At 31.5% G+C, this 27,922-nt stretch overlaps 1 protein-coding gene across 1 annotated transcript in view; it reads left to right on the plus strand.

Annotated features, from left to right (window-relative positions):
• CSMD1 (CUB and Sushi multiple domains 1) overlaps positions 1-27,922 on the plus strand; it is a 2,669,009-nt gene that overhangs the window by 1,612,112 nt on the left and 1,028,975 nt on the right. The window contains 1 exon segment of the mRNA XM_074287957.1: positions 23,400-23,512. Within this exon segment, the coding sequence (XP_074144058.1) occupies positions 23,400-23,512 (113 nt within the window).

Below are 27,922 nucleotides of genomic sequence, written 5' to 3' on the forward strand. Positions count from 1 at the left end.
AATGAGAAGCTGGAGAACAACGTCAAATACTTACTGGGAAAATCTATAGACCTGGAAAATAGATCTAGGAGAGATAATCTGCGGATTATTGGACTTCCAGAAAACTATGACCAAAAAAAGAGCCTAGATTCTATTTTACAGGAAATTATCAAAGAGAACTGTCCAGAGATAATAGAAACAGAAGGGAAAGTAGATGTGGAAAGAATTCATCGAACTCCTTCTGAAATAGACCCTAAAAAAAGAACACCACGGAATATTGTGGCTAAGCTGCAGAATTACCACACAAAGGAGAAAATCCTGCAAGCAGCTAGAAAAAAACAATTTAAATACCAAGGTGCCACAATAAGGGTCACCCAAGATCTGGCTGCCTCCACATTAAAAGATAGAAGGGCCTGGAACCTGATATTCCGTAAGGCAAAAGATCAAGGACTGCAACCAAGAATGAACTACCCAGCTAAGTTTAGCATCTTTTTCCACGGAAGAAGATGGTCATTCAATGAAACAGAGGAATTCTATATGTTTCTAAGAAAAAAACCAGACTTAAACAAAAAATTTGATCTACATCCACAAGACTGAAGAGAAACAGAAAAAGGTACACAGAACCCTTGAGAACTGTAACTCTGTTGTGGGTATATAAAAAATACTCAAGGATAATTTGATTTTACTGATATAAAAGAAAAAAAAGGGGGGTGTAGTAAAGGGAAGGAGGTCGGTTCAGAAAAAGGGGAAGAAGTGATAAAAAGAGGGAAACTACATCCCAGGAAGAGACATAGAAAATACACCATATCTGAGGGAACTTAGTGAGGGGGAGAATCATTGTGTGAATCTTACTCTCATCAGAAGAGGCTCAAAGAGTAAATAATTAACATATTTGTTTTTCAGAGAATTTTCTCTCACCTCATTAAAAGGGGGGAGAGGAAAAGGGAAAAGGAAAAGGGGAATAAGTGAAGGGACTTGGAGGGAGGGGGGAGGGATCCTAAAAAAAAAAAAAAAAAAAAGAGGGAGGGTTGCGCGTCACAAGGGGGGTCTGTAAATTAAATATCGGGGAGGGGGATCAGGGGGGTCAAGGGAAAAAAGCATAATCTGGGGATAATACGATGGCAGGAAATACAGAATTAGTAATTTTAACTGTAAATGTAAATGGGATGAACGATCCCATCAAACGGAGACGGATAGTAGATTGGATCAAAAAGCAGAACCCTACAATATGTTGCCTACAGGAAACACACTTAAAGCAGGGAGATACATACAGAGTAAAGGTAAAAGGTTGGAACAGAGCCTATTATGCTTCAGGTAAAGCCAAAAAAGCAGGGGTAGCTATCCTTATCTCAGATCAAGCAAAAGCAGAAGTAGATCTCGTTAAAAAAGATAAGGAAGGAAACTATATCCTGCTGAAAGGTAGCATAAATAATGAAGCCATATCAATACTAAACATATATGCACCAAGTGGTATAGCATCTAACTTTCTAAAGGAAAAGTTAAGAGAACTGCAAGAAGAAATAGACAGTAAAACTATAATAGTGGGAGATCTCAACCTTGCACTCTCAGATTTAGACAAATCAAACCACAAAACAAACAAGAAAGAAATTAAAAAAGTAAATAGAACATTAGAAAAACTAGGTATGATAGACCTTTGGAGAAAACTGAATGGCAATAGGAAGGAATATACTTTCTTCTCAGCAGTTCATGGATCCTATACAAAAATTGACCATATACTAGGACATAAAGATCTCAAAATTAAATGTAGGAAGGCAGAAATAATAAATGCCTTCTTCTCAGATCACAATGCAATAAAAGCTACATTCAGTAAAAAGTTAGGGGTAAATAGACCAAAAAGTAATTGGAAACTGAATAATCTCATCTTAAAGAATGACTGGGTGAAAGAGCAAATTATAGAAACAATTAACAATTTCACCCAAGATAATGATAATGATGAGACATCATATCAAAATCTTTGGGATGCAGCTAAAGCGGTAATAAGGGGAAATTTTATATCTTTAGAGGCTTATTTGAAGAAAATTGAGAAAGAGAAGATTAACGAATTGGGCCTACAACTTAAAAGGCTAGAAAAAGACCAAATTATAAACCCCCAACCAAAAATTAAACTCGAAATACAAAAATTAAAAGGAGAAATCAATAAAATTGAAAGTAAAAAAACTATTGAATTAATAAATAAAACCAAGAGTTGGTTTTATGAAAAAGCCAATAAAATAGATAAACCTTTGGTAAATTTGATCAAAAAAAAGAAAGAGGAAAATCAAATTGATAGTCTTACAAATGAAAAGGGGGATCTTTCCACCAATGAAGAGGAAATTAGAGAAATAATAAGGAGTTACTTTGCCCAACTTTATGCCAATAAATTTGATAACTTAAGTGAAATGGATGACTTCCTCCAAAAATATAGGCTCCCTAGATTAACAGAGGAGGAGATAAATTGCTTAAATAGTCCCATTTCAGAAAAAGAAATAGAACAAGCTATTAATCAACTCCCCAGGAAAAAATCCCCAGGGCCAGATGGATTCACATGTGAATTCTACCAAACATTTAAAGAACAATTAGCCCCAATGTTATATAAATTATTTGAAAAAATAGGGGATGAAGGAGTCCTACCAAATTCCTTTTATGACACAGACATGGTACTGATACCTAAACCTGGTAGATCGAAAACTGAGAAAGAAAATTATAGACCAATCTCCTTAATGAATATTGATGCTAAAATCTTAAATAAGATATTAGCAAAAAGACTTCAGAAAATCATCTCCAAGATAATACACTATGATCAAGTAGGATTTATTCCAGGAATGCAGGGCTGGTTTAATATTAGGAAAACTATTAATATAATTGACCATATTAATAATCAAATTAATAAGAACCATATGATCATCTCAATAGATGCAGAAAAAGCATTTGACAAAATCCAACATCCATTCCTACTAAAAACTCTTGAGAGTACAGGAATAAATGGATTATTCCTTAGAATAATCAGGAGTATATATTTAAGACCGTCAGTAAGCATAATATGCAATAGAAATAAACTGCAACCTTTCCCAGTAAGATCAGGAGTGAAACAAGGTTGCCCACTATCACCATTACTATTCAATATAGTACTAGAAACGCTAGCCTCGGCAATAAGAGCCGAGAAAGAGATTCAAGGAATTAGAGTAGGAAATGAGGAAATTAAACTATCACTTTTTGCAGATGACATGATGGTATACTTAGAGAACCCCAAAGACTCTGCTAAAAAGCTACTAGAAATAATTGAAAATTTCAGCAAAGTGGCAGGATACAAAATAAATCCACATAAATCCTCGGCATTTTTATATATCACTAACAAAATGCAACAGCAAGAGATACAAAGAGAAATTCCATTCCAAACAAATGTTGATAGTATAAAATATTTGGGAATCCATCTACCAAAGAAAAGTCAGGAATTATATGAGAAAAATTACAAAACACTTGCCACAAAAATAAAATCAGATTTAAATAATTGGAAAGACATTCAGTGCTCTTGGATAGGCCGAGCGAATATAATAAAGATGACAATACTCCCCAAACTAATCTATTTATTTAGTGCTATACCAATCAGACTCCCAAGAAACTATTTTAATGACCTAGAAAAAATAACAACAAAATTCATATGGAAGAATAAAAGGTCAAGAATTGCAAGGGAACTAATGAAAAAAAACTCAGAGGAAGGTGGTCTAAGTGTACCTGATCTAAAGCTATATTATATAGCAGCAGTCACCAAAACCATTTGGTATTGGCTAAGAAATAGACCGGTAGATCAGTGGAACAGATTAGATACAAAGGACAAAAAAGGGTACATCTATAGCAATCTAATCTTTGACAAACCCAAAGATTCCAACATTAGGGATAAAAATTCATTATTCGGAAAAAACTGTTGGGAAAACTGGAAATTAGTATGGCAGAAATTAGATATGGATCCACACTTAACACCATATACCAAGATAAGATCAAAATGGGTCCATGATTTAGGCATAAAGAGGGAGATAATAAACAGATTAGAGGAACAGAGGATAATCTACCTCTCAGACTTGTGGAGGAGGAAGGAATTTATGACCAGAGGAGAACTAGAGATCATTATTGATCACAAAATAGAAGATTTTGATTACATCAAACTAAAAAGTTTCTGTACAAATAATACTAATGCAAACAAGATTAGAAGGGAAGTAACAAATTGGGAAAATATATTTAAAAACAAAGGTTCTGACAAAGGTCTCATTTCCAAAATATATAGAGAACTGACCATAATTTATAAGAAACCAAACCATTCTCCAATTGATAAATGGTCAAAGGATATGAACAGACAATTCTCAGAGGAAGAAATTGAAACTATATCCACTCACATGAAAGAGTGTTCCAAATCACTACTGATCAGAGAAATGCAAATTAAGACCACTCTGAGATACCACTACACACCTGTCAGATTGGCTAAGATGACAGGAACAAATAATGACAAATGTTGGAGGGGATGTGGGGAAATTGGGACACTAATACATTGCTGGTGGAGTTGTGAAAGAATCCAGCCATTCTGGAGAGCAATCTGGAATTATGCCCAAAAAGTTATCAAACTGTGCATACCCTTTGACCCAGCAGCGCTACTACTGGGATTATATCCCAAAGAAATACTAAAGAGCGGAAAGAGACATATATGTGCCAAAATGTTTGTGGCAGCTCTTTTTGTTGTAGCTAGAAACTGGAAGATGAATGGATGTCCATCAGTTGGAGAATGGTTGGGTAAATTGTGGTATATGAAAGTTATGGAATATTATTGCTCAGTAAGAAATGACCAGCAGGAGGAATACAGAGAGGGTTGGAGAGACTTAAATCAACTGATGCTGAGTGAAATGAGCAGAACCAGAAGATCACTGTATACTTCAACAACGATACTGTATGAGGATGTATTCTGATGGAAGTGGAAATCTTCAACATAAAGAAGATCCAACTCACTTCCAGTTGATCAATGATGGACAGAGGTAGATACACCCAGAGAAGAAACACTGGGAGGGGAATGTAAATTGTTAGCACTAATATCTGTCTGCCCAGGTTGCATGTACCTTCGGATTCTAATGTTTATTGTGCAACAAGAAAATGATATTCACACACATGTATTGTACTTAGACTATATTGTAACACATGTAAAATGTATGGTATTGCCTGTCGTCGGGGGGAGGGAATAAGGGAGGGGGGGTAATTTGGAAAAATGAATACAAGGGATAATATTATAAAATATATATATATATAATAAAAAAAAATTAAAAAAAAAATAAATTAAATTGTTAAAACTAAAAAAAAAAAAAAAAAAAAAATATTGTTTATATTTTATTGTTCTATTTCTGGTAAATGTTTTGTTGTTTTCTTTTTTTTTTGAATGCTTCCTCAGGAATTCATATTTACCCTTATTTTAGTTTATTATTGCTTTTGCTTTCTTTTGTTTTTTTCAGATAAAAATTCAGCAGTTTTTCATAAGTATATCTGCTTTTAAATGGGAACTATTTATATGACATATTTTAAATATGGGAAAACCAAGTGAAAATGTGATTTATATTTTTTCACCTGTTCTTCCTATATTTAAAAATGACATAAAGCATCTATAGCTTTAAAATAATTTGTACTATTGTGCATTTTTTTTACTGTTGTTGAAATTTTAATTTTTCATTAACATAATTGCTCCCATGGAAAGCTTGCATGGCTTTTAGTGTTGAGTTAACTTCAACTCTTCAGTGATATTTGTGACAAATGAAGACATATTACTTTAAGATATATAAAACTAAAAAAAAATCATGCTAAAATATCTCCTTTTTTGTTCTAATTAATGTTTTTCCTCTTACAGGGTATCATTATGATTTGCAGCTGTGCTGCTATTTTTATATAATGAATACTTTAAAAATCAATAGTGAAATGCCTCCTAAGTTTCTTAAAGGCTCATAGGGTTGACATTTGATTATTCTATCTTATTAATACAAGTTGTAAATTAGTTGAAGTCACTATGTGGTCCCACATCTTTTTCAGCAAAGCTCTACACAGAACTAGAAATTTATTTGCTGTCAGGCAGAATGATGCAGGAATTAGAAACAGATCAACTTGTGTTTGAGTTTTGCTTGAGAAAAGTCTTAAGATAATTGACAAGGTCATCTAAAAATATTTCTGATAAAATCATGCTTTACCTTATCAGACTGTTGGATCGCATGAGATAACATGTTTCTATCTTTATAGATTATAACAAATATCTTAATACAATTTTAAGCTATTAAAGTATAAAATTGCATTAAGATTTTTGAAGATACACAAATGTTTGTGCATGGGTGTGTATATATAAATATATACATACATGTATATGTAAGTATATGTATATATACAAATGTATAATATATATAGATGAGTATATGAGGTATTCAAGGAAGACTAGCACCCTCAGGTTTGAAAGTTTGTTGAGCCCATTTCAAGGCTTCCCATGCATCATTGGAGTCAACCTTCATTCAACTTTCACCAATGACTTTTAGAAGTTGTAGTATGCTCACTATCCACACTCTGGTAAAATCATCTTGGCAGATGATCTAAACCTCCTTGAAGATAACTTAGAGACCTCAAACCAATTGGTGATTTATAAAGATGTCTCAGCACGTGAAGACTTCCCCCAATAGAATGGGTGGATTAAAATATTTTCCAATAGCCATAAAGATGGCTAAAGCCAATGATATGCTTAGAGTTCAGTCAGACATAGAAGCCATCAAGATTATCCACTTCATCCTGGACCATCATTGTATCTTTTGTCTTGCTACTGGAGTTCAGTGACTCTTGGTTCACTTAAATCCAATTCATTCATAAGTTAAGTCATTACCTCATGTCATTACCTCATGTCATTTTCATGAAGATAAGTCCTCTTTGAAACAAAGGACAAACAACATATAAACATATACACATATACATACATACCCATATGTAGTGAGAGATACATACATGTAGACACATGTATATGGAGAAACATATATGTGTGTATCTAAATAAACATATATCTATTTATATACACTTATACTTTATAAACATGTGTGTGCTTTTCTAAATATGACTATATATATGTGTGTGTATGAATTTAAATTTGATACTGCTCCATAATTGTCAATTATCATTCTTTCTTTCTTTTTTTTTTTTAAATCACCATTACTCCTTAGTGAGTTGGGGCCCTAATTTAGCAGGTATAATGTTTGAAAAAGAACTTTTAAGTAATTCATAAAATCATTCCTTTTCAATTAGCAGAAAAACTTAAAAAACATATAATTATTCTATTGTCAAGCATGTTTTATTGAAGCATACAAAATATATATTGAAAGGTGATTTATATATTCGCGTAGAAATATAATAGGTAGACTAAAAGGGTATTAACTAAATCATCATAAGTCTTTTCCTTCCCTGTCTCCTTCTATTCAGGGTAATTAAAGAAACCTATCTGAGAGATCCAACTAAGCATGTATGATAATGATATCATGAATTAGGTCTGACTATATATAGTAAAAGTGATTAATAATAAAAATTAAAATAAAATAAAATTGAATTGTGAGGTCAGTTTTTTTAAGCTATAAACTTAAGTAAGTAAATAAATATTAAACAGAAACTTTCATTTTGGCAGTGGGAGAAGAAGCATAGCTTTGTGAATAGATGGATGTTATATTATACCTGGAAGAAAAAAGCCTTGGGCTTTTAGCTTTGTTTTGTTGCCATATACTTAGTTTGTTTTTAGTAACTATGATCCAACCCAATACATATGGCAAAAAGGCAGGATATTACCAAGAGAGTTCTACCTTAACTCATCTAGAGAATTCTAGAGAATCAATCTAAAGACTTCTTGAAATAGTTAACGATGATTTATAACTTACAGCCACAAGGTATAAAACAAACCCACATAAATCAGCAGCCTTTCTATACATTACCAGAAAAATTCAGCAATAGAAAGAGGAATTCCATTTAAAACAACTGTAGACAATATAAAATATTTGGGTGTCTATTCATCAAGACAAATCAAGAAACAATATGAACATAATTACAATACTATAGGCAGATCTAAACAATTACAAAAATGTTAATTAGTCTTGTATTGACTAAGGTAACAATAAAAATAGCAATTATATCTATCTACATATATATATATGTGTATATATATATATATATATGTGTGTATACACACACACACACACATATATATATATATATGTGTGTGTATATATACACACACACACACACACATATATATATATATATATGTGTATATATATATATATATATACACACACACACACACACACACACACACATATATATATATATAACTTTCACATTTGTATCCACGTATTTGGCATAGTGATTAGTATAAAGCAAGCACTTTATAAAGTATTTATAAAATACATTTATAAATGTATTGATTCATTCATAAGATGTGGTATAGTGACATGAACAATGATTTTAGTCTCATAGAAATCTGATTTTTGTTTTTGATACATGAAAAATATGACCTTAGGCAAGTTTTTTGATGTCTCTGGATGAAGAACTTCTCACCCACAAAATGAAAAGATTGGTATAGATAATCTTTGAGGTTTCTGAATTAACTCTTCCCCTGAAATCTCATATAACTCCCTACTATTCTTATCGTGAGAAATCAGGTAACCTCTGGGATAGATTAGTGAACCCAGAATTAGAACTATGTTTAAATCTGTCCTAAAACTCTTATTAACTTTGTGACTCTGGGCAAGTCACTTATTCTCTGTTTACCTGAGCTTCCTCAAATGTTAAAAAAAAAAAAAAAAATTAGCACCTTTCTGGGATGTTGTGACAATAAGATAATATTTATAAAGTACTTAGTATAATGCCTGGTGTTTTATAAATTCATGGTCCTTTCCTCCTTCCCACCTCCTCCTTTACCCTCACCATTTGAATGGATATTCTCCAAAAGATGAATGATCATGTCCCAGAATCATTATGGTCATCATTGTTGTCATTTTCTCCTCCTTCTCTTCCTCCTTCTCCTTCATAGTTGATTATTGAACAATGTTGTTACTGTCTACAATGTTCTCCTCATTACAATCACTTCACTCAACATTGATTAATGTAAGTTTCAAGATTTTTGTGAAATCTGCCTGCTCAGCATTTCCTATAAAACAATAGTATTCCAATATGTTAATATGCCACAACTTTTTTCCATTCATTCCCCAATTGGTGGGAATTCTCTCAATTTCTAATTCCTTGCCACCACAAAAAGTACATGTAGGTACTTTTCCTCTTTTTATGATCTCTATAGAATACAAACTTAGTAGTAATATTGCTGGGTCAAAGGGTTCTCCTTTTCCTTCTCTTTCTTCTCCTTCCTTTTTTTCCCTTTCTTCTCCTTTTTCTCTTTCTTTTTCTCTTCCTTTCTTCCTTCTCTTCTTCCTAATCCTGCCTTCTCCCTTTCTTCTTCTTCCTTTCCCCCCTTTCTCTCTCTCCCTCCCTCTTTCTCTCTCACTTTCCCTTTCTCCCCCTCACTCCCTCTCCTCCTTCTCTTCCTCTCCCTTTCTCCTCCCATAATTCTTTCTCTCTATCTCATCTCATTAGACTTCAAAATTTATATTTTCAGAATTTATTTCTCTTTTGAGTTTTTTGTTCTGTATCACCTACTGCCTTATCGATACTCCATCTATCAAAAAGATATTGTAGATGCCCTACAAAATTAACATGTCAAAAGTATAATACACTATATCCACCACATTCCTGATTGTACCTTTCCCTTATTTCTATAATTCTATTGAGTGCATTAATATAATTCTAATTATAAACAGTCATGAAGTCATATTTATATTTGATTCCTTACACTTTTACCCTTAAATTCAATAATTTGTTTTCTTATGGTACCTCCATATCTATCATTCATTTTCTCCATTCATAGTATCATCTCTCAATTAGAGTGTCTCAATCACTTTTAACTTAAATAATTTAAAGATTTTTTATTGTTTTTCCTGTCTTTCAATTCTTCAATGCATCCAACTTTATTTAACTATGAAATTTACATTTCTAATATAATGATATAACTGTGTCATCATCTTTAGAAGCTTTAAAATACCTTACTGAACAAAGGTTAAATATGAACTCCCGTTCAGTATTTAGCACCCTTTATCACCTGGATGCCATCAATCTTTCTAGATTTGTTTCCTATTACTGTATCAGAACACTTTGTATACCAAGTAAACTGTTCTACTTTTCTATTTCCATTTGGGATCGGATATTACCAGCCCTTTACTCATCTTTGGCTTTAACTCAGTGCTATTTTTATATTGTCCCTATCAGCATGGAGCTTATACCCTTTAGTAGGAAAACAAAAATAAACAAAACAAATGTTGAATAGTTCTATCACCTTTCTATTTTCTATTATCCATACCTATATATCATATTATATGTGTCTGTATGTTTGTGTGTTTATTAGATGATCATGCAACCATAGTAAGTGTCATGAGTTAGTGGAAGGAGTGCTGGATTTGGAATCAAAAGAGATGAGTTGAAATTCTGTTTTTTCCCTTTTCTGAAGAGTAAGGACCCTTGAGTATGAATTCTATTCTACTACTTGTATGATCTTAGGCAAATCACTTGATATTTCCAAATCTCACTTCCTTCATCTGTACCATGAGAAGTTTCGACTACATCAACTTTAAACTTCATTTCAGCTCTAAATCTTCAATGTTATACTTTAAATTATACTCCAAATCTATGATCATACTATTTATCACAAGCAGTGGTGCAATTTCTTGTTTGAAGTCCTTTTCTTGTCCTTTTTTCCACATAAATATAAATACAAATATATACATGGATACGGACACATACATTCCTTTGCATTCATTGAAATATATTTTAATGTTTCATATATTGAATTCCATTTATTACCATATTTATGAATTTCAAATATATTCTAATATATTTCCATGTATATAAATATAAGTATATATATGTACATATATATACATATATTTTATCCTTTAGAATTCATTAAATATCAATATTTATATACATGTTTTCACATATTCCATATATTAAAATTCCATATATTTCCATACATATTTCAAATATCATCTAATATATTTCCACATATGTCTGTACATGTGAACTATATCTATATCTAACTACTTTAGCATTCACTGAAAGCTTAAGTTCAATTAAAGAAATAACGTTATATATTTGACATTTTTCTTAGTAGATAAATTGCATTCATTTTTCAGATGCTTACCCTTGACACTTTTGTATGTGTCTCTTTTTACAAACTGAATGAATGATGAGTTCTCAAAAAAGTCATAGTAGTCCCTTTGGATAGTTTTCTGTTATGTAATAATTTCATTCATTTTAACATTCACCTGTTCTGAAGTCTGAATGTGAAGCAGTATGATTTAGGATAAATGAACTAGTCTTGGAGTTAAGACCAAAATTCATATCCTGTTTCATATATCTACTGATTATGAATGAAGTGACTTAAATTTCTCAGTGTTCTAGGCAACTGTATAAGACTATAAATTGCATGTTGACTTGTATCATCCTCACAAGAACTCCCTGAACTAATGTAATTACCTGGCTAATCCTTATTCCAACTTCTAAGATACAATGATATAAATTAAATGATCTTATTGAGATTGCTTCTGACTTTAAGGAAGTTCTTTTTAGTTCAGTCATGTATGTGTCAGATTAGATTAGGGACAGATTAAACATTAATATATGATAAATGGAAAAATATGATAAATCAGTATTGTTAATTTTTGTCACATCCAAACAGTGCCCCTGATCTTTTGTTATTAGCTAAAATATCAATATTTTTCATAGTAAAGTGAAATTTATACCATTTTGATGGTAAATTTTCATTGTCTTTGTCTTATAAAAACCAAATTTTAATATTGTACAAGTCTGTATACATTAGTATTACTCACACAGTTTCTGTGCTTTTTCCCCCCAATTGTTCTCATTTCTTTATTACTACCGCCCTCCTTAGAAGACCATGATGATTATCTTTTTTATTTCCCTTAGATACCTTCCTGCCTGACTGTGTCTCTTTATAGTCATCCCTTTAACCACTCTGAGAATTTAGCTATCCCAGTGATGGCCTTTAATCTTACAAATTAACAGAAATGGGAAGAGCATTTTTAGGTAATGAAAGTCTGTGAGTTAACATAGCTCTACTTGCCTACTCTAGCAGAATTTGTAGGAAAATAAAAACAAGCTCAGATCTCATCAGTATTAATGTATCTGCAATGAAAAATTTCCTTTTCAAGTTGTTTTCATTGGGTGTGAAAGAGCACTATGTATATTTCAAATGTTTCTTCTTTCACTCTTTCTTCCAAAGGAGTACTTTAGCCTAAGAGCATTTTTTTGTTTCTTTGTTTTTTAAAATACTAAGGGCAGTACAGGTAAATCACCTGAATCAAAGTTCAAAGAATATGGATAGAAGCTGTAGGAACAAAAGGGAGATTCAGAATAGAGAAAAAGTTGACCTGAAAACAGTATGTAGAATTATGTTTCTTTATCCTTTGACTCAAAGTTTCCAGAGGCAAAAGTTTCATAGGTAACATACAATTATTTACATCAAATATTCTCATTCTTAAAGAATATTTGAAATGAAACCTCACATAATCATTCATCATTCAATAATGTATTTATTAAGTCAATTATTATTATTTAAGTCAATTTAAGTCAATTAAATCAATAAGCATTTATTAAGTATCTACTATGTCACATCATGGTATGTGCTAAGTATATTAATACCCAAATGAAACAGTTCTTATTTTTGAGATGCTTTGGGAGTTGAGGAGGGTATTGGGAAACAACATGTACACAAAAAAAGAAACATAAATAGATTTTTAAAAATTATAAGCAGATTTTAAAGGAAAGATGCTAGCAATTGGAGAGATCAGGTAGGATTCATGAGAGAGAGGACATGAACTAAACTTTGACAGAAACTAGTGACTCTAAGAGATGGAAATAAGAAAGAAATATGTTCTGGTCATATTGTGTAACCTGTGCAAAGGCATGAGCATGGGAGTTGGAATGTCACTTGTGAGGAATATCATTTGGGCTATGCTGTATATAATTATACATATATGTATGCATACATACATATGTACATTTGTATAAATTACATATATACATCTATACATCTACATTGTATACATGCATTTATATATGAATTTGAACATCTCTAAAAGAAATCTAGATACACATATATCTACAAATTCTTTTTCCCTAATAGAATGTAAGATCCTTAAAGGCCAATCTAAATCCTTTCTGTGCCCTCAAACTATCTCCCCTTGGGTTTTTGACTTTTGGTACTTCATTTTACCATGGTACTTTCCATATTCAGATCCCTTCCAGAACTACTCAGATCCCTTCCAGAACTACTCATCTATCTCCCTGCTTTTGTCCTGATAATCTTCTGAAAGACTTATTAGATATCAGAGCTTAAAGGTCAAGAGATCATTTAAATTGCCTGAGAAGGTAAGGTAGTAGATGGGAACACCTTTAGTATCTGCCACAGCAGAAAAATAGTAGGAAAAATAATTCTAGATGAAATGTTTGAAATTGTCCACTGCTTATTTCTGATGATAATCTGAAGTCAAATGTGTAATAAATGTTTATATGACTACTAGAAGGAAAATTCAAAGAAACCTTTCAGGTTGTCACTGAGCTAAGGACTTGAATGAAATGAGAACTACTCTTCTACTGCTCTCTGTTCCCCCCCCCCAAAAAAAAAAAAACAACAAACAAACACACAAACAAAAAATCAAAAACAAAAACAAAACAACAAAAACCCTGGGGTGAAGGTCTAAAAATTGAAATATTTCAGGGAATCCACATGTAATGGGCCCATGATATACTGTTATTCATAGCAGCCAGCCCATAGTAGGGATTTAATAAGGCATTATTAAATTGATGTCTCACTAAACTATTTCCCTCTCTCATCCTTTCTTCCCTATTTCCTACCTCAGTTTCTAATTATCTATCAGGCTTGTAATCCTGATATAGGTTTTTGAAGTTTTTGCTTAAGATTTTATGCACAACAAACCACAGCTGCTGTGTCAATTAGTTTTGATTAACAATATCTCTTTGTTATGAAGTAAAGTTCAATAGGGAAAGGTCATATAAATGATGTTCACTGGGCAAAGGTTGTATAAGTTAATGATTGTGATAAAAATAAATCAATAAAAGCAAGATAAATCTTATTTAAAAGTTTATATTTTTTTGGACAAAAATGCCATACTCTTTTTTGTAACTTGCTATTAATTTGTGAAATAGTGACAGCTTCACATTATGATAAACATGGTGAATTCTTTCTAAAATGGCTAAGACAAAAACACATAATTTAAAAGTTTCTTAAATGGCATGGAAAAATAAAAGAAAATTGTCCTTTATTGCTATTATTCTATTCACCGAACTTAACAATACAAAAGTATTCTTTTGAAGGACTATATTCTGATACAGATTTTAAGCCATTCAAATGTATAAGTAATACATAAATTTCCCAAGCTATTTTATTGCCTCCCTTATTTCCCAACTCAATGATTCTTTAAAGAATTTGAAAATGAGAGAACAAGAATCTGAATTTATTAAATGCATGATGTTATCATTATAACAGGTAAATTCTATATAGTAACCTAACCTATAATCTCTTTTCTTTAAATGTGGGATTTTATAGAATCATAAATTTAGAACTACAAGAGATCTCAGAGGTTTTTTAGTTTAATTCCCTTATTTTACAAGTGAAGAAACTGAAAACTAGGGAATCTAAGTAATCACCCAAGCCACCAAAGTAAGTGGCAAAGGTGGCATTTCATTTAAAAGTCATTTTGTTAATTTCTATAATATAATATAAATGTAAATACCATATATCACTTATATAGTAATAGTAACATATATATAAAACTAAGTTAGGAACTTATTTGATTTTGAAAGTAGCTAATTTTGATGAATCTTCATAAATGAGATAGTATTCTTTAAACTCATATGTAGTAGCATGAAGTAATGGAAAGAGAACTGGATTGGCAGTCAGAGGACCTAGCTTCAAACCTGGACCTTATACTTCTAATCTGCAAGCCACTATACTTTTCTCGATTTCATATTCTTCACATTTAAAATAGAAGTGGCAGTGGGGGGCTAAAGGTTACACTTCCATAGGTTTTTTCATATCTAAATTGATAATCCCATGAATTGATAACCACAGCTATTCAGCTTTAGGGAAGAAAGAAATTTGGTGCAAATCAATAGCTTGTTTCTCAGAGTTCCTCAAGGTTTGGAGAATACTGAGAAAGGGATAATAATACACTGCTTGAAAGCAGGCAAAGATATGTAAATATATACATACATATGTGTATATAATGTATGTGTTGTACATTTTTGTATATTGTATAGTACATTGTATATATCTACACATACATATTTATGTATATAAAATCATATTTGATCCTAAAAATATATGAATTCGATACCATAAGGATTATTGAATAATATTGAATAGCCTAAGTGACTAGAGGCAGCTTGTTAGCTCAGAAAATAGAGCACTGAGTCTTCAGGAGTATTTAAATTCAAATCTGCTCTGATACTTATTATCTGTGTTATTCTGAATAAGTCCTTTAACCTCTATCTGCCGCAATTTCCTCAAATGTAAATGAGGATAATAATAGAACCAACATCATAATGTTATTTTGAAGACCAAGTTGCATATGTGTAAAGTGCTTAGCCTAGGATCCACTATACACAAAGTGCTTATGTATTTCCTTATTTCTTTCTTTTTCCTTCATTTTTTTTGTTTGCTTACTTGCTTCTTTCTTTCCTTCTCTCTGGCCACATAATAAATATGAAAGCCTCTGTCTGAACTCAAGTCTCTTTTGGATTCAAAATCTAAGACCAATACTTTTCCCATGCAAGATGTATACTCAGTTGGTCCTCTATTTTAGTCAGATTGATAAAACTGTGAAGCAGTTAATATAAAAATAATTGGGGTATTTATTTACTCCATAAGTTCCATGTGCATCAAAAATGTAGCATGACAGTCTAAATAGATATGTTTCAAACTTAATTAACAAAGGCATAATGTCCATCACTAGGGAAGTAGTTATCTCTCTTCACATGGTCCAGGTGAGAGCATATCTGAAGCAGAGTGCCATACTTGGAAGGAATATGTAACCTAAAGAGCTTAAGGGCAACTAATAGATTTAAGGTGCCTCAAAATCATGTAACTTGAAGCTTGATTATGGAAACATAATGCTTACATAGAGTAAAAGGACTGAAATTGATTTCAAGTATTTTATGAATTATGATTAAAGAGCACAGACTATCAGACTTTTTTCTGTTTGGCTTCAAAAAAGAACTATAAGAAAAAAAGTAAAAGTTAACAATAATGTAGATTTATGCTGATGTGAGTAAAAGCTTCCTAACAAGTCACATCTATCCCAAATTGAGCTGCTTTGTGAATGTTTTTATTATCTTTGGATGATAAGGAATGATTCTAAATACCCTGATTAAAATAAGATTGCATGAATGTCCTTTAGTTGGTTTTTAAATTGCTCAATAAGGTTTTCTGAAATATAAAAGGATACTTTCAAAAGGGGTCTTCCCTTTTTGGTAAAAAGATAGTTTAATTGGTATGATCCTAATTTACAAAAAGAAGTAATAGCTAACATTGTTATGCTACTTTAAGGTTTACAAAGTTCTTTTAAGTATTTTGTTTTACTTGATCATCTCAACAGCCTATGAAGTATGTACCAAAAGCTACTATTAGCTCCTCTTTTAAAATGAGGAAAGTGAAACTCAGGAGGATTAACTAGAGCTAACAACTATTTTAAAAAATGGCAGGCATGAGATTCTAACTCAGGTCTTTCTTGAGTACAAGTCTAATGATATTTGTACTATACCACCAGTACACATACATACATACATACCTGTGTGTATGTGTGTATAAGCTTGCATGATTTTCCAAAAGTCTTAGTGACAATTTAAACTATTAAAGCTTACACATACATATACATATATATAGATATATAGATAGATATAGATATAGATATAGATATATTGGACTATCCTTGTCATTTCATTTCCATAGGGAATTCACAATGAAGAAACTCCCTCTACCACTGCAAAGTAACATGTATAAGAGTTATCTAGATAGTTGAGAGATTAAATAATTTACCTAAATTGAGATAGTATATGTCAGGCACAGGACATGAACCCAGATCTTTGAAAAGCTGACTTTTTAAATATTAGGCAATGTTGCTTCAGATTATTTTTCATAAGCAATTAAAATATATTTCTCTCCATAAGCAAAAATCGAATTGAAAGCAGATGTATCACTCAATTAAAAAAAATAATAAGAAGAAAAGAAAACATTTATTTAAATATCTACTTTGTGCCACTGAGCTAAATGGTAGGGATACAACAGAAAAGCAAAATCATCCCTGTGCTCAAGGGGCTTACTTTTTAATATTGAAGAAAATACATCAATATAAGTGATAGCTTTGGAAGTCACAGGAATGCTAAGTAGAGCAATAGGAGAATTGTTTAGCCTTCCCTTTCCAGTAGCTATAATAGTATTAATTTGATTACAATTCTAAAATTAGACATTAAAGGAAAATGGGAGAGAATGTGTACATGAAGTGATAATAGATAGCAAAAGATGCTTGCAGTGGAATTTGAAGTATGACTGGGGTCAGATTTACATAAAATTATGTATGGCATATTCACCAATAAGTACGATGTAGGCCCCAGAGCAAGAGCTCCAGAACTGAGAGGATTGAGCCACCTGATGGACAAGTTGTTTTCTAAAATTTTCAGTGTTAGAGCATATGAAAAGAATATTTCATCATTCAGGGTTTAATGACAAGCAGAACAGATGGGAAGAATATAGCCATTGTAGAATAATTATATTAATTCCTCATATTGGTGCAAGTGATGGAGAGTTGACTATATATACCCTTATGTGCTCACATCCATGTCTTATGCCAAAATTTCACATATTTTAATGTTTACATTTAGAATGTGTATCTAAGACCCACTTTCTATAGAAGGACATAAATAATCTGTCCATAAACATAACAATAAAATAATGTGCCATGGAATTCTAAGGGTTAGATAAAGGAAAAGGAGATATACTTTTCCAAATTACTAATTTAAAGCAAGTTTGTAACATATGAAGTTATTACACATGAATGTATTTTTATATACATATTTTGTTCTTTCCGATTTTGTCCTCAAAAGCGAAATTAGCATTAATTGTCTTTAGAGAGAAGACAGTGATCTAATATTTCTGTCAATATACAAAAGAAAGGGAGCCTGGATTAGTAGATAGAGGGTGAGCAACAAAACAGAAAGAGTAGGTTTAATCCATTCTCACACAAGTACTGAGTACATAATCATGAGCAAGTCAATTCACCTTTCAATGTTCTAGCAAGTCTTTCAGAGTATAAATTGCACAGAAAGTGTCAACTTACTTTGGTAGAGGGAATTTACTCATTCAGAAGTTTCTTATGCCATTAAAATCACAGGTCTAATCCCTACCCTTAAGAATCAATCAGTAAGTCAATAAACATAATACTTTACTTGCTGGGACTACAAAAAAAGGCACTCTCTGCCTACTCTAAATGAGCTTCCATTCTAATGGGGTAGAAAATAGGCAAACAACTATGTTATAGACATAATAAACAATCTATATACTGGATCAATTGAAGAGGGAAGGTACTAGAACTAAGCAGAATCGGAAAGGTTTTCTGTAGAAGGTGAGAGTTTAACTGAGATTTAAATGCAACCAGGGAAGTCTGGAGGTAGAGAGAAGGCAAAGGCATATCCGGGAGGTATAACCAATTTTCCATCATTAGAAAGAACAAAGGAAGACAGTAAAATTGAAATTTAATAAAAAGAATTACTAAAAACAAAGAGCTCTGAAACAGTAAAGATTTGTTACTGTTAAATTTTCAGCAATGGTATTTAGAATGTATTCTTTTCTCATTGCTGCCTGTGTTCCCAGAGAAATTATGTCTTGTTGGGGCAAGAATTATTTTTCTTCTTTTATATCTTCATACTATCTAAAACTAGGACTGAGCACACTGGAAGAAATTTAACATGCTTTCACCCAATTTAGAAAGTTTATTTCCTTTAAAGTACAGCCTATACAATTATAGGTGTAAGTAAAAATATTTTGTTTGAAGATTGAAGAAAAGTGCATACCCTAAAAGACATAAATGAAGCAACACATTGTAAATTACCTTGATGACTTTTTTATAAGAATGCTAGACATAAATAGTCTTATGCCTTTCTCCCTGTAATGGCAAATAATACAGATCTTTGAAGGAGAAAATGCCAAACTCTTTAAAGTTGCTTACTTTTCCTCAGAGAGAAAAGATAATTTGAACCCCTTGCCTGAAAGTATCTAAGTTTGTATCCCTCTCGGCCATTTGTGTTGGGGAATTTTTTTTTCTAATATAAAACTCCCAAGACTTATGTAGTAATTTTCAAACAAATAACCTAATAAGTTTATCTTTTTTCAGAGAAGCTTCCAAACACAACTCATTCAAATTTTTCTGGCATTTTTCCTTGAACACATTTAAGGCAATTGTCTTGATAATTGACTCTCAATGTTTTCTTTTCTTCAAGTTATTTAATAAATTATGTGAACATAATATGCTGGAACTGGAAGGAAACTTAGGAAACATTTAATAAAATTCCTTCATTTTATATTTGGGGAAGTTAAAGGCCAGATTGGTGCCTCGTTTTTTTTTTTTTTTTTTTTTTTTTTTTCCTTGGACTTATTGTTTTGGTGATAATGAAAATGATAATCTCATTCTCCTAAACATCTTTGTAGAAAGTCCTTTCTAAGCAAAGAAAAAAAAAAGTCCTATGTGAACTCATCTCTATTTTTATTTCTTAGTGTTTTTTTTTTCATTTAAACTGAGCAATCAGCTATTACTTACAATGGTCAAACCCATTGTGTAATATTATTTGTTGCAGATTTTTATCTTTTTGCAATTATTTTATAATATACTTTTATCAATTATAATTATAAAAATCAATATTTTATATAAATGTGTTTTAAAGAATTTTAGTTTAAATGTAAAAGAAAATAGCTATTACTTAACTTAATGTATGATATCTTTGAGATGCTAAGATGATCTAAATACAAGTATATCTTTTCAGAGTTCTGGCCATCTTCATTTATCAATATGAATCTTATAATATTTTAGTTCAACAATAGGCTAATGTGAATTAAATCCTAATTTATTGCAAAATTATTGTATGGTAGCACATGTCAAGTCCAAGTTCATAGAACACAGAAATATTTACTATATAATTCAGTCATTTTCTCATGAGCCTTAATTTTTTTTCTGACCTATGTATATGTATGTGGTCTGTGTGGTAACTACAGAGTAGAATAGATACTAAATGCCCAACAGAGTGGACATATGCGTAAAAAGATAAGGATACATGCTGTTGCTTTAAAAAATGAGATAGAAATAAGCCTGTATATGCTATCCACCATTTTAAACAAAGCTTTGCTTAATGATCTCTTGACTAGGCACAGGTGTCAATAAATTGTCTTTGCCTTAAGGGAATGACTTAAATCAGCCCTACTGAGATCATTTCTAAACTTTAAAACTATCTACTAGTCCATCACAGAATATTTAGCAATTGAATCCAGAAGCCTCAGGGATTAAAAGCCATTCCAGTTTAGCAGTGGATGTGTGAAGTTTTGAGGGCTTTTTTTTTTTTTTTTTTTTTTTTTTTTTAAACTGTGATTTCTCAAGATGGAATCATTGCTGGAAGGATATATGGACTATTACTTCTTCATACAAGGTAGAAAATCTGCTCATAACAGCCAGAATTTAATTCAGCTATGTAGTTGTCTCCTACATTAATTTTCCTCTTCTCTTCCTTTCTATCCCTTAATATTCCAATATTCCATTTCTCTTTTTTTGCCAAAGATTACAACAGCTAATAAGTGCTTGAGACCTTATTTGAACTTGTGTCTTCCTTGCTTCCAGCCCAGTACTTTAACTGTTATACTATGTAGACTCTATGGTTATTATTGAAACAATACACTATAACCACACCACATTAGAATGCAGTCGTTTGACTGACTATAATATCACAAATGGACAAATATGATCATTCAAGACATTGCTCCTATATGCCAATGTAACATCATTTTAACCAATGTTGTGTTTTATGGAAGCTTTTAATGATTAAGTCATTCAAACCAAACAACACAAGCCTCCAAAATAAATTTGCTATACAAAGTGAACTCTCTACCAATCATGTTGATTTATTTTTTTTAATTTCCATATTTAGAATTGCACTGAGTTTAATCAAGTAGTATTCCTAATTTTCATATCCTTAGATTTAATTACATCATAATTATTCCCCCTTATCTCTACTCTCCCACCTCCTACTCATTCTCTACTCAAATTTATCAACATTGCTATATAATTTACCCTCAACTCTGCCAGGGATTTGGGGAGATTTGAATGGAGTGAGACAATGAAGCTATTTGCTTAACTTGTTAAAATAAAGGAAGAACATAACTTTGTATAATTTGTGAGAACCCAAAATGAATCATGGAAAAGATATCTGATCTGACTGTAATAAAATGGAAGAAAATGGTAGGAATTTAATTTTGTAAACTCATACTCTAAATATAGGCTGGCGAGGCTATGTATTTGAGAATCCAATATTGACTTGGATAACCTCAGTGTTGGGCAAACAGCGATATAACCTTTATCTATAGAATCTGTAACAAAATCTCTGTAGGAAAGTAAAGCCCTTCAAATAAAAGAATGGAAGGATTACACATGTTTGGGAATCAGTTATGTGTGACTGTACTAAGTCAGAAAGACTTGAATCTTTCTGAATGAGGCAGATCTGTGTGCACCATTTTTTTTTTTTTTTTTTGAACAAGGACATAAACTTACAATTTATTGCAGTCAAACCTAAATAGATTCTATATATATTTTTTAACCAAATGCTGAAAACCAATATTCCCAATGCTGGAAAATTTCATTATTTACTTCATCGCTGCAGTTCCATAGGATAGCCTATGGATAGGGGAATTTATTTGTTTATTCATTCATTCATCTGTTTTCTTATTTATTTATTTTGACAGCAAACACTATGTACTGAAATAAGATTTCAAGATATTACTTAAAGTGGCTTTAGGGATTAAACAGAAACAATTATAAGACATTATTATCCCAAGAGAATTTTTTAGAGTTTTAAGGGATCTTAGAAATCATCTAATTGAAATTCCTCTTCCTCTTTTTATAGATACAGAAACTGAGGTCCAGAGAACAGAAGTGTATGTCCCATGATCACATATATCACTTTAATACTAGAATAGGAACCAAAGACAAGGCTGGATGATAATAAATATTTTGTTTTATTTTTTCTGGTTGTACATGTATATTAACTTTTTAAATACACATTTCTTTGTGAATCATATTAGGAGAGAAGAATCAAAACAAAAAGTAAAAATCATGAGAAAAGGGGAAAAAACAGAAAAAAAAGAAGTGAACATATCATGTGTTGATTTACATTTACATTGATTTTCTGGGTACAAATAGTATTTCTATTTATTGATATTGCCTTGGATCATAGAAGCACTGAGAAGAACCAAATGTTTCATAGTTGGTCATTGCACATTCTTGCTGTTACTGTGCACAATGTATTCCTGGTTTTTGTTTCACTCAGTATTAGTTTATTTAAATCATTCCAGGCCTTTATAAAAAAAAGCTTGTTCATTACACAGCCACACACACGCACACTCCACAATATTTCATTATCTTCATATACCACAACTTATTCAGCCATTCCCCAATTGTGGGTATCTACTGGTTTTCTAATTCTTTGCTACCACGAAAAAAAAAAAAAAAAAAAAAAAAAAAAAGAGCTGCTACAAACTTTTTTGCACATATGGGTCATTTTTCCTCCTTTATGATTTCCTTGGGAGACAGACCCAGTAATGGTACTGCTGGGTCAAAGGATATGTATAGTTTGATAGCCCTTTGGGAATAGTTCCAGATTGAGCTCCAAAATGGTTGGATAATTTTACAACTCCACCAACAAGGGATTAGTTTCCCAGTTTTTAAGATACAAATAATTACCCATTTTTAAGGTAAAAACACAAAAGTTTTCTCTTTGCAGCTCAAAGGTAACTTTGTCTTACCTATTAAAGAATAGGAATCCCATTTTGCAATCCAGATTATCGCTACTATTATTGTCTAATTGATCTCATATCTCAGAAGTATCAGTATTCCATCTCCAGAAGTTAAATAGATATAGGAAGATTCACTTGACTAATTTTGAAATTGAATCTTTTTTTTTTCCCTCTCTCTCTTTTTTTCTAGGCTAACTGGCATGAATCTTCCTTCTCCTGTAATCAGTAGCAAGAATTGGTTAAGACTCCATTTTACATCTGACAGTAACCATAGACGAAAAGGATTTAATGCTCAGTTCCAAGGTAAGAATTTTCTAGTCTGAGAAAGGAAATAGCCATGGATATCTTTGGTTCTTCCTTTTTTACTGAAGATTCAGCAGAACAAGGGAGAGAATAGTGCTGGTAGTAAACCCATTTGAATCTGAACTGACCTTTTTGGAACAGATATTTATTAGGTTTATAATCAGTAACTAAATGCTTCACTGATATTTTATTTAGGTGATGTTAGAAGGTAAATGTCAGGTATGATATAATATATAACATATAACAAGAGATAACATTTTCACTTTCCAAGAGAAGTAGTTTGTTAGTCAATAAACACATTATAATGAATGTATAGTATTTTATTCTTATGTGGATAGCATCCATAGTAGAATTTTGTCAAGATTTACACATGGACATCACCAGATGGTCAAAATCAAATAAAATTAATTATGCAGAAATAAAGTTCTATACAGTCAGTGAAGATGAGACCTGCAGCAGATTATGTCTCAGAGATCATGAACTTCTTACTGTGAAATTTAGATTTAAGTTGCAAAAAAAAAATCAGTCTATGTAGGTATGATCTAAATAAATCCCTTATGAATATGAAGTGTAGGTGATGAATAATTTTAAGGGATCTGATAGACAGAATGCCTGAAAAAAATGGATAGAATTTTCACAATAGTATAAATGAAACATCATTATCATCAACAACAACAACTATAAAACATTTTGAAGAAAAAGAAGAGCAAGAAAGCAAAATGGTTTTCTGATTAGCCTTTAAAAATAACTGAAGAAAGAATGAAAGGGCAAAGGAAAGAAGAAAGGAAAAGATAAAGGCAACTCAAGGGAGAGAAAGATAGGTTTCTTAAATGAGCAATGCAGAAAAATAGAATAAAAGAATATTGTGGGAGACAAGAGATGTTTTCAAAATTAGAGATATCCGGGGAATGTTTCATGAAAAAATGATCATGATAAAAGACAAAATGATAGGGATTTAACAGAAGCAGATGAGATTATGAAGAGTTGGCCAGAATTGAAGAGAAAAATCTTTAAATCTATATGATGTGCTTCCCTATCTAGAGTTAGATATAGTGGAGAATGAAGTCAAATGGACCCTATGAAGGATTGCTAAAAATAAGGCAAGTGGGGATGATGGAATTTTGTGGAGCCATTTCAAATCCTAAAAGATGCTGCTCTTAAAGTGCTACTTTCAATTTACCAACAAATTTGGAAAATTCAACAGTGACCACTATTAGAAAAGAACAATGTATGGACCATTCCTAAAGAAGAGTAATACTAAGGAATGTTTAAAGTACTGAATAACTGTACTGATTTCATATACCAGCAAGGTGATACTTAAGATGTAAACTAAAAATTACTGAAAGAACAGACTAGTTTTCAAAGAGACAGAAAATCAAAATTTCAAACTCTGGATTATGGAGAAAGCAAGGGAGTTAAAGAAAAACATCATTGACTATACTAAATCCTTTGACTTTATGGATCACAACAAAATATGGCAAGTCCTCAAGGAAATAAGACTATTGATCATCTTTCTTGTCTTCTGAAGAACTGTGTGTAGGCCAAGAAGCAATAGTTAGAACCAACCATGGAACAATTAATTGGTTTAAAATTGAAAAGTACAAGAAGACTGTGTCTTGTCATCTTTTTTATTTAACTAATATAGAGCACATCATGAGAAATTCAGCCTGGAAGAATTCAAAGCTGAAATTAACATTACCTGAAGAAATAACAATAATCTCAGATGTACGGATAATACTACTCTGAAGGCAGAAAGTAAAGAAGAATTAAGAAGTATCTTAATGAGAGTGGAAGAGCAGAGTATAAAAACTCAACTTGAAGCTCAACATAAAAAAACAAAACAACAACAAAAAAAGAGACCTAAGATCTTGGCAACTGATCCCATTACTTCATGCCAATAAAGAAGGAAAATAAATATAACCAATGTCAGATTTATATTCTTGGACTCAAAGTTCACTACAGATGGTGAAGGCAGCCATGAAATTTAAGCAAATACTCCTTTAAATAAAAGAAAGCTATGGAAAATTTAGCTTTCTAATATGCAGAAAAATCACCTTGCCAACAAAGGCCCAGGTAGTCAAAGCTGTGGTATTTCATAGTATGGAAAAGCTGAGTGCAACAGAATGCATGTTTTTGAATTCTGGTGCTAACTTTTTAGAATCCCTTGGACAGCAAGGAGATAAAATCAGTCAATACCTATTGAAATTAACTTGAGCTATTCACTGGATGGTCAGTTGCTAAAACTGAAACTTAAATATGTCAGTCACATAATGAGAAGGTGGAACTCATTGGAAAAGATCCTGATGGGAAAGATTAACAGTATGAAGAAAAGGGTTTGGCAGAGGATGAGAAGGATAGCTAGTGTCAAAGGAAAAAAAAAATGAACTTGAACTTGAATAACCTTTGAGTGATTGTCAAAGACAGAAGGGTCTATGGAGTAGCAAAGAAAAGGATATGACTGAACAACAAAAATTGTATTACACCAAGAAAACCAAAAATAATTCCTTCATGTCATGAAACCTCTTGTTTTATATAATTTGAGTTAATCCAGCCTAACAGTAGATTATAACTGGGCACAATTTCCAAATTCCATAACTTTTTATTTTTACCTTATTACCTTACACAGAACTACACAAAATATTCCTCTTATGTTCACTTTCCTTATACCCCATTCCAATTTTTATTTTTCTTCCTTATGCTAATAGAAATAAATTTTGATTCACTACATTGAAAATAGGTGAAAAGGACAAAATACTGTGCCTTGCTATCTGAATATTCCAAACAAATGGATTCCATACTCATGGATTTTGTATAAATATCATACAGAAATAAAAACCATTCATTCTGCTTTTTATAATAAAAAAAATTAGATCTTGAGTTTCATGGGCTTATTGTCACTGTCAGATCATCAAACTGTCTTACTGTCAATTTGATGTAGATATTTTTAAAACATGACTATGCATTCTCCATCTAACCAAAAGGTGGATATTTTGTTTGACAAATGTCAATCTGATAATTAATTTATCATTGATAGATGTTTAAAAGTGTTATCTTTGTCAACAAGCAATTATAATCTCATAAATATTGAACTTCATTGAATTTTGTATAACCAAAATATGTCAAGAACATTGGGAAATTCATTGTAATGCAATGAACAAAGCATCGTCTTTGGGGTATGTAATGGAGTCAATGAAGAGAGATGCAAAGATTATTGCATTTGGAATCTTTTTTTTTTACTTTTATTTTTCTTTCTTTTTACTTATTAGCTATGTGACCAGGAGAAAACTATTCTGGGCCTCAGCTTTTTCTTTATCTTAAAATCCTTTACAGCTCTATATCTTTTATCCTATGCTGAGAATCAGGACATAGAAATATTATCATAAACAACTTTTTAAATTTTAATGTTTTTATCATTAGATATTTTACCTCTTTAGTATAATGGGCACAAGAAGCAGCTTGGTCTTAGAGTCTTAGAGAAAGTCTTAGAGTCAGAAAGAACTGAATGAATTTAAATTTAGCTTCTGAATGTATGATCCTGGAAAAGTCCCTTGATTTTTCTATATCACTTTCAGTTGCCCCAAGAAACTCTCTAAAACTGTAAATTATAGAATATTACCTGAGCTGCATTAATAGAGGACATTTCCTTCTAAGGACTTCATTATATAAATGAAGCCATAGATCTGGAAACACATACAAACACATACAAATTCATAATTGTAAAGACAGAATCAAAGGATTTTGTTCAAATTTTCACTGCTAATAATAGCTTATGGCTAAAAACAATGACAATATTAATATCTTTTTTTAAACAAAGAAAAATTCAAATTTAGAGTTTGTGTGATGAGTTAGGTATAAGCATTATGTAGAGGTGTATTTAAATACAATAGGTGCAAATAAAAACACTTTTCTTTAATTACAATTATTTCCATTTATACAGCACTTTGAGATTTGCAAAGCTCATTGTATATACACCTCATTTATTCCTCACTTATCTTATAAAAGTTTAAATTGCTTTAACCACCTTCAAAAAGAGGAAATTGAGTCTCAGATGTTAAATGATTTAATAGTTGGCATTTATATTGTGCTTACTGTGTACCAAGTACTGTACTAAGAATGTCACAAATATTACTCATCTTATTATCTTTAAAAGAACTCTGAAAAGTAGATGCTATTTTTTTTCTGCCCATTTTACAAATGAAGAAGCTAAGGCATAAAAAGGTCAAGTGACTTATATAAGATCATACAGCTAGTAAATTTCTGAGGCTTATTTTGAATGTAGATCTTTCTGACTTCAGCACTAGGACACTTTCTATCACACCACCTAGGTGCCCACACTTGCCCATCCTTGCTTATTCAACTATTGAGTATTTTATATGAGATGTCAATTCAGATCTCTTTAGACCTGACATT

The sequence above is a fragment of the Sminthopsis crassicaudata genome, chromosome 2, assembly GCF_048593235.1.
Source record: "Sminthopsis crassicaudata isolate SCR6 chromosome 2, ASM4859323v1, whole genome shotgun sequence".
Lineage (NCBI taxonomy): Eukaryota > Metazoa > Chordata > Mammalia > Dasyuromorphia > Dasyuridae > Sminthopsis > Sminthopsis crassicaudata.